Raw genomic sequence first — 13982 nt, 5'->3', positions numbered from 1 at the left:
AGCTAAGCTAATTTAACTGGTTTAGCGACTGGTTGGAAAGAGCTGCCGGACAGGACTTCTACTTTTTGCCTCTACTTTATACACCTCTGATTATTAGACAGGATCTTCTTTCTAAAGAAGAATCTGGCATCACAGTTCAGGTTTGTCAAGTTTCAACTTGACAAACCATACAGCATCTGCAGTACTGTCTTGTGGACAAACTTGTCTGTAGCCAAGAGCTAACTCTGAGCTAACAAGAGCTAACCAGCTAACAGAGGTAGCGGGGCTACAGCTAAGGAATGCTATTAGCTAGCTAAAAACTGCTGTTCTGTCACATTCTGCCTGTTTCCAGCTGTAAACCTGTCAATCTAAAGGAAACGCCCCTAATTATGCCAAACTTTGAGATTAAATACCATCTAAACACTGACATTAACAGTCGACAGACCGCATTTTCTTTGTGTTGTTTTTCTCCCAGTCTCCAGGTATTAATTCATAGTCGTAGCTTATAAACTGACTGACAACAGCCATGGAAAGTGCACGGTGTAGCATATGCCTGTCAGGCTAAAGAAATAAAAACTAACCAGAAAATGTTCAGTGAATTATTTAATGAGATGTTAATCGGATAATCAAAATTTCTTTAGTGCATGCCTTCAGAAACACGAGGAGAAAACATACAGATGTTTTCAGCTTCATTTTTAAATACCAGTTATTTAGGCTTCAGTCAATGCTAAGGCTGTGTTCTCTCCATTCCTTCCTCCACATAGCTGACTTCTTGTACTCAGATATGTTTTTCACCTCTCTTTTCCTGCTGCCCTTCTTTTTTCGTTCTTTAACCCTTTAAGGTCCTGGTCTACCATTTGGTAGAGATATTTCCATTGATTTTTATGAATTACTTTTTGGAAATTGTGGGAACAAACCTGCCTGAGCCAGGCCTTGGTTTGGGTATGTAAACCCAAAATTTCACATTTCAGCCATTTCCTTGTTGTTACGTTATTAGTTTCCTCTTTTTAACATTTTGATCATTTGCTAAAATTAACATTTATTCTGTTTATTTTTGTCCAAAACAAACGGAAAAACACAGAGAAAGATTTTTTTCTGGACTTTTTGTTAGTGTGAAAGTTAACTGATTTAGAGACTCCATCTTTAATGTTCTTTCCCTAAACATTATCGCCCGAACCAGGACAAACAAGGCAGATGCCTTACTTTAGCAGCCACATCTGCATGCTAGTTTTAAAGGTTTAAATGAGTCTTACATGGTAATTACATGTGCTGTTTGCACTCAGCAGTTGTCTTCACCTTAGGCTAAGTTTCAGGGTGGACACACAGGGGTCTAATATACCAATTAACCAATTTAGTTTTAAGTTTTCAGGGGATAACAGTGAGCAGGGTTTATTAAAGCTTGTGGCTGTGGGAAGCTGTGACTCTAATGAAGAAAGAATTGTTTATGTTTTCTCCCTCAAGCTGGCATTGTACTTCCACATTAAAAAACAACATGTGAGGAAGTACTTTAATTTGATTTCACCCCAAACTCAGCCTTCTTGTGCTGCTGTGGTCTTCCTGTCTGACAGCTGAGAAAACACAGCTAATTTATGACATCACCACCGTGGGACCTTGCGCCCGGCTGACCACTAATGGGCTTTTTATTGGAGGGGAAAGCACCTGGATGAAGTGGGAGAACAGGTTGTTTGTTTAATGGCAGCCATCACCGGTACCGAATGAGTCAGAGGTGCAGAGGAATCTGTGTGAGGGGAAAACAGACATGCAGTCTTTTGGGACGAAAATAAAAGAACACATCTGTGTTAGTATGTATTTGTAGTATATAAAGAAATGAACTGGCAGTGAAATATATTTTCAGCTACTCTCTTTTTATTATAGTTTGATGGTAATGATGGTCAGGCGACATGGTGATGTCATGGAGATGACTTTGTTGTCTCCCTTCAAGATGTGCTCGTTCTTTTGGAAGGCCTTGTGGTGGCATTAAAGCCACAACAGTTAAAGTATACATTTAGGCATGGTCCAGACTTATCAGTTTGAAGGATTTACTTCTTTTATATGTAAAAAACTAGAGTATTAGAAATGTTGCAATGTTATTTTACTTTAGATGTTTCACTATTTTATGTTTCTGGTCACTCAAAGGCAAAAAATGAAAAAGTTAAAATGTAAATTTTAATTCCAGTGCAATTGAAAAGACTGAACCTTTGAATTTAGGCCCTGTTTGTAACAACGCTGAGTCAGTAAAACACAAAGTTTGTTGTGTTATGGCATCTCGTTTACATGCTCGCAGAGTTTTGGATGCATAAAATCCCTAATATATGTGGAAGTGAAATTTTCTTACAACTCAAAGTGAACGTTGTCCGTGGAATCGGGATCTTTAGTCAAGGATGACATATTTCATCGTTGTCTTACGCACTCAGACCCTGTTTTACCTGTGAGAAGCACAACAACAATGGCAGACCTCTGTGTCATGTTCGTGCTGCTGCATCTTTTTAATTTATGTAGTAATTTGAAGGAAAACTTTTTTTGTGTAGAATATTTATGCAATCGGCAAAGACAGATAACTTGGCTCAAAACGCATCTGTTTTTGTGGTGTGTTTTATGGTTATATGATGAAGAGGAGCACATTTGGGTGCGTTGTTACAAAGTCGCACTGCCGCCTTGAGGCCCGGCATGTGCACTACATAGTACGGATATAACTGTCATATTGCTATTGTTGAAACGCTTTTTCTTTTCTCAAATATGCAAAGGGAAAAGTTTGTTTTGTCCAAGCAGAGCCAGAACATTACTTTTCAATGCAACATACTTCAACACACTCCTTGTCACATATTTGTTGCTTTGGAATTTGGTCACTCTCGTTAAACAAACACGGTTATCATATTCTGTGGTCACAGCAGTTTCACACCTTATCAAGAAAAATGTGAGTTTATCATATGCTTCCAGGCTGCAACTTTCCTGTATGTTTCAGACCAACACATTTTAATTCCTAAACTCAAAAATGTATTTAACTGCAACTAAACTAATTAAAAACTGGAGACTGAACCTGAAAAACTCAATAAAAGCAAAGTCTCAGAAGCGGATGTTACATTTCACAGCTAACTGCTAATATCACAATATCAAATATTTATCAAAACAAACTGAGTCAGTGTGTCCTGACACGTAAGCTGATTTATCAGAAAGGATATAGATAAATATTAGGGGTGGGATTTTAATGCATTAATTATGAAAGTTGCTTTTTGGGGCAAATCGATATTAATTCATTACAAAGCCTATATTACTTAGATCAATTCTTTTAATCAAGTCCCACACAAAAAAGCCTTATTGGTAAGAAAAAAGTAGATCTGCAACAGAAACATATCACCTGCGTGTTTAGATATTATTTTGGAAGAAAAGAGGTTTAAAAGAATTCCTTGAATATTTGTAGTTTACACATTTTTTTCTCTCCTCACCGATTTTCTAAGATAAACTGTGCATTGGATTTATTAAAATGGGAGTAAAAGCTATAATCTAGTTTATGAAGCCAAAAATCTAGACGTCTTGGGTGATTCTCCAATGTCCCTGGAGTATTTTTATGCATAAAAAGCCTAGCTGAGTAAATTTTTGAGAAAATTTATGACTGCAGATGAGAAACAAAAGTTACAAGACTTTTTATAAAAGAAACAAACTCGGAAAAACACGTGTTTCTGTTTCGCCCATGTCCTCAGTCACTGTATTATTTCTGAGCAAGACAAACATGTCTGAGGTACAGAAAGGTGTTTGGGTTGGAAGGTCTGATAAGAGGAGAAAACAATGACACAACCTAAACATTCCCATATAGAGAGAATTCCCAGTTTCTCTTTTCTGATATGCGGACAGATGGTGGTGTAACTGCTGAACTTTAGTTCAGTGTTTTCACATTTTTCATGTGTCGCAGCATCAGTTTTCCTGTTATTTGAGTACAATTTGTCACTTTGCTTTTTTGTCAAGGGCATTTGAGGTTGTGCCGATTCATGCGTTTACATTTGGTCCAAACTGTTACCAGGCTAGCGCACTGCCCTGCTGATTAAACGTGTGCCCAAAGACCCAACAGTCGACAACCTCCCCCCCCCCCTACATTTCGCCCATCATCGTCCACAAGTGAGCATGTGGTGTGACAGCTAAAATCTTCCCCTTAGTCGTCTCTGGCCCTCAACACAATACATCCTGAAAAAACCCTGAGAGAGCCTGAGGGTGTGTGTTCATATTTGTATGTGTGTGCGTTCATGAACAACGCACACACACACTGCTTTTCACATGCATGGTAGCCAGAATCTGTCTGTCCAAGCACTCTCCTCTATCAGGAAGTGAGGTAGGCCCAATGGGAGCAGTAAGTCCAAAGGGCTTAGTAACCCAGAATAGGCTCTATTGTGCCCTTTGTGCTGAGAGGGATTTGGCCCTAGAAACTGACCAGTCTGCTGGAAGGTGATGAGGCTGGAAGGTCTGGAAGAGCCGGGTGGAGACCTGGCATTGAAACAGACAGACATGAGAGCTGGCAAGGGTAAGAGACAGTGTCCGGACTTGGAGAGACGCCAGTAGGAGAGGAGACTGATCACTGATAATGTTTGTCTCTGTGTGATTTCTCCACATTACTGACACAAATAGGAATTTATGAGTCAGCAGTTTTGTTCTACTGTATTTATTGGCTTGATGTGAACATTTGTTGTTGATTCATATCAAACATGTCATGGTCCAGAAATTCTTATTCCATTTTACTGTGAGTTTTGTGAATTCTATAACAATTTTATTATTTTTTTACAATTACGAAGTAAACCCATCACATGTAATGCCTTTCAAAGAATATTTCACCTCTTGTGGCAATGAAAGTAACTCAACTTAAAATATCAAAATGGGCTCCAGGGAGGTAACTAAGAATGTATTTTAGGCCCTTTACACAGTAACGCATGACTTTATAACCTTAAATGTTTCTGTGTTTTTGCACTTTTCATCCATATATACATGCAGTTTTGGTCACTAAAACCAAACATGTTGGAAAGAATTTCACTTTAACTTAAATCATGATGGAAAATGTAGGTTTATTAGCTAAATTCAATGCTGTGAACGCATTCTTATAGCTTCAATGACTTATAAATATATAGGTGGCGGTGGACCCATCTGAAGGCAACCATGTTGCATCGCCATCTTTGAATAGGGTAGCCAATAAGGGAAAAACTTCAGAGCCCAGCCAGCTTCTGAAGAAAGCTAATTTACGTCACTTGAATATGTCATTTCATTCTCTTGGTTATAAGAAAATCTCATGTGTATAGGTGAGGGTATAAACAAAACAGGCCAGCTGATTGTGTCACAATTCATGGTGGTGTGGACCCAATTGCAGGATGGAAAGCAGGAATGCAGAATCAAGATCTTTATCAAGCTAAATGGAAATCCAGAAGGCTAATATCAGGCAGACTAAGGATAAACTAACACACACTAACACAAGCAAAAACATGACGATAACACATATAAATGAGCCATTAACGACTAACAGAAACCCAGAAGTATATACTGTATATACACACAAGCAGAACAACACAGAGGTGAAATGACTTTACTCATGAGTCCATGTGAATCAAATGCACAGGAAAGCAAAACAGGAAACAAGGGAGCTAAAAACTAAAGGAAAAACTACAAAATAAAACAGGAAACTAGAACTAAAGACTCAGCATGAAACATATGGCGGATTAAGAGCTCTGCCTTTTGGCGCCGAGCTTTCTTCATCACAATGGACTACAGCAGCACCCTCAGGACTGCTGATGGAGCCCCAATGCATTGCTTTATCTCACAATCTATCCTGCTATGACTAAGATACCGAGATACCTGTGAACTCCTCAAAAGGAAACAACCGGGTAGCAAGCTAGTGAGGAAGTGTAATTTAGATCTTCAAATGGCCATTTGGGACTTGCTCCTAAAAGGACCAAATCCCTACAGTCAAACCTTTATGATGTAACTTGCTCACCTTCACCATTACTTTAATTACCTTTAATTACTGAGATCCTGCATTGGTAAAGCACAAGTAGCCACAAAGTATTGGCAAAAACAACTTTATTAAAACAACTAAAATCAATTAATTTAGGCGGAGAAGTTATTAGTTGTGAACTTTTTCATTTCCTCTCGTGTATCTACTCTCTTTTCTTTCATCTTGATCTTTTCCACAGATTACAGTTTTGCTTTCATGCCTTGTTACCCAATAAAGATTGGTTTAAATCCAGTCAAATGAAGTCAGTGATCCTTACCAGATAAGCATCAAAGAGATCCTCATGTTAGCTTTATACAAACAGTGGGAAGTCTGCTTTTACAAATGTACCCAGAGTCAGCTGCCATCAGGACCTGGACGGTAAAAGCAACCATCAGGAAAGATGTCTACCTATACTTCACCTCTCATTTACTGAACACCAGATAGACAGCCGAGTCCTTTGAAGTGACCCATGCCACAAAAAGTAAAGACTCAAAAGAACTCAAAGCCATTTTTACAAGGCGATCCCGAGCTGTAGAATGTCTTCATGTGGGATTTTTAGCATAAACACAGACTTTAAAATGCGAGCGCAGTGAAGATCTTTACAGGTGGCTGGTGCTTTCAATGAAATGAAGACAGAAGAAAGGTTATAGGCTGAAAGGGGAGTGGGTGCCAGGCAGTTGGTGGAGGGATGTTGGATAAAAGGAGAGATAAGTCTAAGGCTGAATGGATGGCCTGCATTCAAAAGCAAAGGTGGTGTCATTGTACAGGCGATGGGTAAGGTGAGGCATGGGAGAAAGTGGCTCTTCTGTGGAAGACTTGCATATTTTCTGTGGGTGAAACCAGATGTGAGTGTGAACTGTAGGACAGATCGCTCCGGCAGGCTGCCTTTACCTGGCACAGCCCTGTCATTATGCTTACCTGCCTGCCCCAAGGCCACAAGGGCTGGAAGCTGAGCTGCAGCCTTAACACAAGACAGTTTGGCAACAGGAAAAAGCTGGATGCTGATACTGTGGAGGCTGGATTAGTTACCGAGTCCCTGATGGAGAGCTTCATTGATTGATTGAGCTGTTAGCTACTTCAACACTTTGGTTTTTTGTTCTGGGGAATTTTTCTTGTCAATTGTCAGACTTACGGCACATAGAAGAGATGATTCATTGTCTGGTTGTTAACCTCATAAGTTGTGGTTCAAGGCAGATGCCAAATTGAGAGAAGAATTTGGAAGTGAAGAGTTAGAGCTTTATTAGCCATGCATATGCTTGTGCATGTCAGCTCTATAAATGTCATGTTTGTAGCGGTTATTTTACGATGCAGCGTGTTTATTAGTGGAATTTATGAGCACATTTTTCTTGTAACATTAATAAAAAACAAAAGGGTTTCCAAAGTCTTGCAGTGTCATGTAGGTTTTAGTAGGAAGGCCTTTCAATCAGCTATTTGAAAAGTTTGTAGGATAATGAAATTTAGAATGAAACAAAACCAGCCAAAGGTTTTTGGGAATATAGTCAGATCCTGTTTCCTTCTGCCGACCTGAAAAGCGACATTTGCCCTTCTCTTAGTCTTCTTCTGTCTGTCTCCCATTTCTGTATCCTACCATGCAGCCTTAAATATGAGTTAATCACCAGCTGTCAGTAGCTGAAGTTGTTCTGTGAAAGTGAGTGCCTTATGGAGGAGAATCCTGATAACCTCTAACTCAGCACCCTGCTACAATGGCTGTTTGTCTTTTTGCTGCCATCATCCAGTCTTTTACCTAGAAGTTAATTTATTTGGGAGATTAGGGAGATGAGAGATTCACAGTGGATTTTTTTTTACAGTCTCATCCCTTCAAAAGTTTTCCATTATTTATTTTACAGGTGATTAAGTATGTCATTTTAAAGTCCTTATGAAGGCCATTAAGAATTAAAGTTATAGTTACAACTACTGACCATTACCTACCAAGACCAATGTTGTTTATTTCAGCCAAACCTTTTTTTTTTTTTTGTATTTTTGATGTGATTTGGGTTTTGTTGCCTTCACCTATCTGTGCAACTGTCTCTTTGTCTTTTTATTTTGCAATATTTTTGCAAGAACTACATGGTAGATTTTTGTGATTTTTCTTTTGAAAATGGGTCTCGGTCAAACTTAAAATCACACCATTAAAATTTGGAAGTGATCTGGAAGGAATGGTAGAAATGGGGGTTTTAGAAAGGACTTTTTTACCACTGTGAGACATCAACAGAAATCTCAAAGATCTGGAAGACTTTTGCAAGGAAGAATGGGTGAAGATACCTCAAACAAGATTCGAAAGACTATTGGCTGACTATAAGGGTTTACAAGCTGTCATACTTGCCAAAGGGGGGAACAGAAGGTACTAACTATGCAGGGTGCCCAAACTTTTGCAGAGGCCAATTTTTGTTTTCTGTTATTTTAAAAGTTAAAATGATGGAAATAAGATCAAACTTTTTTTGACATGGTATAAGAATGTCTAATCTGTAATTTGACGCCTTTTGGAGATGTTCCATCTTTTGTTAGCTTCTTTTTGGCACATTAAAATAAATTTTTACCAGGGGTGCCCAAACTTTGGAGCCCCACTGTATGATGAATAACGTAGATAGTGATAAAAAAAAATATTGGACAGTTGTTTTTGGCAGAAACTATGAGGGAAGTTGAGCTGTTGTTTATATTTAAATTTTAAAAAAAAAAAATTCAGAACACAAGAGTCAGTCGGCAAGATAATATCATTATTGAATAAATATTGTGTTATTTTGCACACATGGTGTGTCTTGTTTTTATTTCCAGTCCATATTCATAATTTGCAGAGGTGTGCGATCCAGGAGCCATAAAGTAGCAGTCCAGCCATGTTTTTGGATCTACCTGTGCATTTAGAAAAGCTGTTTTCACTAACAGGCTCATCTACCTTGCAGGGTTGCTGAGCTAATTAAATTAGATATTTTCAGGACATTTTTTATACAATTTTATCCTTTAAAAAATCCTTGCTTGATATAAATTGTTCTTATTGACAAGCGCTGATTAATTCTGTAGATGAACTAGAGCCCAACTGAGCAGCTTATGTACATGTTTGATTTACACTTAGATGCCTTGTTTTTTATTTCAGGGTCATCCAGGGCCTCTCGGTCCAATGGGTCCAAGTGGACCAGAGGGCCCACGGGGGGTCCCAGGGCCTCAAGGACCTAAAGGAGAGAAGGGCCACCTTGGAATTAAAGGACCACCTGGGCAGAAAGGGGACAAAGTGGGTTTCACTCATAAATGATCAATATGTTTTGCCATTTGTACACTAATGTATTAAAAAGTATGGTGTTTGTTTTTTATGTGCTAATCAGCAGAACATTTTGTAGCTGAGCAACAAGTTAATAATCAATAGTTTAACCTGATGAGTTGCAGGGGGTTACAGTTTGATCAAAGTGCCCACCTCTTCCCCAGCCAGCATCATTAGTTCCATTAGAGCTGCATTTCAGCTACATGTAGGCATTGGTTTGAGGACTTTATGGCAGTAAAATCGGAAAAAAGCAAACCAGCACACACAGCAAGACTTTCTGGGTAATTCATACAGATGAGACTTTAATACAACCTACCTCCCAAAAAGCTGTTGGGGACAACTTACATCATTTCATTGGAGCAACAATGTGCTCTTCCATGATGCAAAAGTAGACCAGGATTGGTTTTAGGAACATGACAAATAATTCAGGATGTTGTTTTGGCCCCCTTTCAATGTAGCTATCTGCCTTATGCCATACAGTAGGTCCCCTTTGTGTCCTCCACCTTGTGGAGTCTATACCTCTAAAGGTCAGAGCTGCCCTGTGTTGTGAAAATGGTTTTATTAATGTGCTATATTTGTATATGTAATATGTGTAAAACTACCAAATAGCACAACCTCAGTTTTTCCTGGCTTGCTTCAGTAAACACTCACCCGCCTCCAAATAATGTGCTTCAGAAATCTCTTGCAGTTATGATGCCATGTTTAGCCACCAGGTGTTGGGTTTATTTTTCCAAGCAGAGCTTCATGGGTATAAGGAACCTCCTAATAATAATAAAAAATAGCATTTTTAATAACTGTTTATTACTGAATTTACATAACATTGCTGCACATAACCGCATTGGACAGAGGAAGGACAGAGAGCTAGCGGAAACTAAAAGGAGTGTGAAGAAAAGAGGAGATAAAGATACCCCAGATAGAAACCAGTGGTCCTTCAATCCAAAGGGAGACACCAGAAAAGCAACTGTTGCACCTCTACAGAAACAGAACAGAGAACATTCCAGGGAAACAAAGCTGACAATCATCAGGAGCACCAATAAGAGACAAACAAGCTAAAAATAAAAACATGTTTCACAACCAAAATACAAGAAACATACACACAAAGAAAGAACTGAAAGTAGCTAAAAACCCACAACACAGTGACTGATTCAGCATTCAGATTATACAGAGTGAAGACTGTTCAAAGATGGTGTTCGGATATGTAAATATATAAAATATAACCTAGTGGATGTTTCACTTCTGCAGGGACCCATGGGAGTACCGGGATTCAAAGGAAGTGATGGAGTGCCTGTAAGTAAATCACAAACAAATGGAGCATGCTGTTTTCGTGATGGCATCCTCTCATCAATTTTTCTGTCGTCTTTTCTGCTGATTGTTTCGGGATTTATATTTCATTACTGGATTTGATCAAATGTGTCATAAAAAATGTCTTTTGTTTTAGATGGAAGCTATATGCTTTTAAAATCCTTTTACCTCACCTGGGTTCTTTGGGATAGATCACTCCCAAAGAACAGTTTGGAGGGGTCTGGGTGTGAACTGGTTGATGTTGAAGTTAGCAAAGTAAAAGGCTGCACCGCCCTCTAGTGGATGAGAGGCTTTACAGCCATGTTAACATAAACTGTGGCTGTGTCCGAATGTGCACTCTATTCCCTACATAATGCTCTATGTAGTGCCCACAACATTATGTCAGGGTGTCCGAATGTCCAGAGAGAAAAAAAGTAGTTCACTCAAAATTAACCGCAATGCATCTGAAAAGTCGTGAGCATTGATGGTCACTAGTTGGGTTTATATAGACCACAATGCATTGCGGGCAGGAGCTCAAAGTGGCAGAAGTGACACCAATGTCAAAGCAGGTTAAGAAAAAAACTATAGATAATTAATTTTATATATTTATTTGTTGAATAAACATGATACAAAGAAATAATAAAATACAGTATAAGAAAATAATTTTTTTTCACATGAATTGGATTGGATTTGGAGCGACAGCCTGTAGTCACATGATCTGCGACGAGGAGAAAATAACCAGCTTGCTGTCCGAATCACCAACAAGATAGGCACACGATGTATTGTGCTATATAGTGTAATCCCATGTAGTAAGGGATGAGGGATTAGGGAATAGGTTGGACATTCGGACACAGCCTGAATGTTTGAAATGGACGTACATGCCAACATATGTAAATTGGTTTAAGCATAAATGGGTCCTTAGAAATCTTCATTTTTCCAATTGCATTGACAAATTTCACAGAACTGGAAAGATTTTACACGTACAGTCAAAATTTACGATACTCAGTACATAATTTCAGTTTCTAACCAAAAGGTGTGTGTGTGTGTGTGTGTGTGTGTGTGTGTGTATGTGTGTGTTACATGGGGTCTAACAAAGGAAAATCTCCAAGTTTGTAAATCACATGTTGATACAAAGAATGTAAAAAGTAATTCCAGACACATTTTGGTAATCAGCTAACTTTTGAGCTTTTTTGTTTCTTAATATGGCAAGATTCCTTTCTTCTTTCTTTTTTTTAAAACAACTTTTTATTTTACAAAAGAAAATCCTCAGAGTTAATACTGGATTTTGCATTTCACGGTTTCTCTTGGTGCCGTCTGGCTGAGGACCAAATGAATCTTGATAGATGACTCTCATGTGATTTAAAAAAAAAAAAACTGTACTGATAAAAACCACGGAAGCATCGAAAACAGAAAATTAAATCTTGGGAGAACATTCATTTGATGATGTTTACACCGCTCTGCTTTCTGATCCTGTAGGGTCACCCTGGGCTGCCAGGTAGCAGAGGATACACAGGATCCGATGGCTATAACGGGACCAGAGGGGATCCTGGCCTGCCTGGCTATGGGACAGGACAACCCGGATACCCTGGAAGTGCAGTAAGTTCCTGATGTTTTATTTTTTCTTTTCTTTTTCTTCTTTTTCTCCACTTTTTCTTTCAGATTCCATCATTTCTGTCCTGACACTACTGTGCCAGTTTTAGATGTTTTCTTTCTTCAACCAACTCATATTTGATTAATGGGTCATTAACAGGCTTGTGATGAGCTTGTGGATATAAATTCAACTAAAATCAGGTGTACGACAGCAGGAAAACATCTAAAACCAATTGATTGGGCAGGAATTGATTAATTCATTTAGTAAACAATTACTTAGAGACTTGTAATTGCTTAATGGTGTCCTTACCTCCAACAGGGGCCAATTGGGCCAAAGGGTGAGAAAGGAGAGCCTACATACATCGATAATGGCTATACGGTAAGGTCTAATGTGTGCATTCTGATGTTTTTATATCTGACCTCACACTAGACTGTTGCAGTCTATTTTTTTTTCAATCAAGCTTGTTTAACTATGTAGCTTTTGTGTTATATAATTTAACAATGGATTAGATGTATATTTCACTTTCTTGTGGATCGCTCAATACTCTTACATTTGATCAGTTACTCATCCACTCCTCATTCATATTGGTGATAGTTAACTACATGGAGGCAGACTGAAAGAAAAGTGGCAATCAATATGCACCAACAGCCTCCCCAACCACCTCCAAAACATTCGTACTCATTCAAACACCAGTGATGGCGACGCTGGAGGAAAGGAGAGTCCAGTATCCAACCTTCTGGTCACCTGAGTCATCTGAGCCTGAAATCAAGACTGTGTTCAAAATGTCTACTCACTATACCACAGGTGTCAAATTTCAATCCTTGAGGGTGTCTTGCAGGATTTTGATGTCTCCATGCTCCAACACAGCTGACCGAAATTCATAAAAAGGTTGACAAGAAGCTGCTGGATCCATTTGATTTAAATCAACCGTATCGGTAGAGGGAAAAATACAACTTCCCAGATACCAGCCCTTGACGACAGGAGATTGACACCCCTGCACTATTGTGTTCACTATAGAGAAGTGTTGGGATATCAGCTTTAGTACAGTTTTTAAAAGTGTAAGATCTCTGCAATGTAAAAATGTATGTAATTCACATGTACTCTGCATGCTAACTTAACCCTAATATTTACTGTTAATGTTCAATGTTCAATATAGCTCCTGTGATATTATACCCTTTTTTTCTTAGTTCTGCAGTTTAGGCAGTAAGTAAAACAAGCAACTTCATTTTTGGAGCTGACGAAGTAATGTCAGCATTAAAAAATCACAACATTGAGTTGCTAACATTAGCTCCAGCTAGAACTAGCTAACATTAGCAGGCTCTGTTAGCTCCTTGCAGTGTAGTTTATGATGGTCTGTTTTAATCTGTTTATTGTCCACAATCTCTTTATGTAACATGTGAAATGTAGATACAGGGATTATAGTGATATAAATATAATGAATGAGAGGTTTTAATGGAGATTTGTTGAGAAGAGCTAAATAATAGACTTTCCTGCATCATGGTTTGTTGTCATGATGTTTGATATTTGTAAGAATACTGATGGAAGTCTCAGTCCTTTTAATCCCTGTAATGAACATGTACAAATAAAATGTTAAGTTGCTTTTTCAGTAATCTGTTTTTTTCTTATTTTCTTATTTAGAATTTACCAGGTATTCGAGGACCCAGTGGTCCACCAGTAAGACTTTCATTTCTTTTACAGATAAACATAAACAAAACCGCTAAAATGTTTTCTGAACTGTAAATGCCAAGATTGCATGCTATATGCTAACATTAGCTTTCATGTAAATCAGTAAGTTAATATTAAAGTTCAGAAATATTGATGGTTGTGTGCTCTTCCCCCTTCCAGGGTATCTCAGGCCCTGTTGGTCAGCCTGGATTACCCGGTCCAAGAGGACCTGATGGATACCCCGTATGTAA

General features: G+C 38.5%; 1 protein-coding gene across 1 annotated transcript in view; it reads left to right on the top strand.

Moving 5' to 3' along the window:
• Positions 1-13982, top strand: part of col4a6 (collagen, type IV, alpha 6) — a 182317-nt gene that overhangs the window by 119032 nt on the left and 49303 nt on the right. The window contains exons 5-10 of the mRNA XM_079257522.1: positions 9033-9167; positions 10437-10481; positions 11952-12071; positions 12385-12444; positions 13705-13740; positions 13912-13974. Coding sequence (XP_079113648.1) covers positions 9033-9167; positions 10437-10481; positions 11952-12071; positions 12385-12444; positions 13705-13740; positions 13912-13974 — 459 coding nt within the window. The remainder of the gene's footprint in view (positions 1-9032; positions 9168-10436; positions 10482-11951; positions 12072-12384; positions 12445-13704; positions 13741-13911; positions 13975-13982) is intronic.

Source organism: Telmatherina bonti (assembly GCF_933228915.1).
Source record: "Telmatherina bonti genome assembly, chromosome: 18".
Classification (NCBI taxonomy): Eukaryota; Metazoa; Chordata; class Actinopteri; order Atheriniformes; family Telmatherinidae; genus Telmatherina; species Telmatherina bonti.
This window is presented reverse-complemented; position numbering and strand designations above follow the sequence as displayed.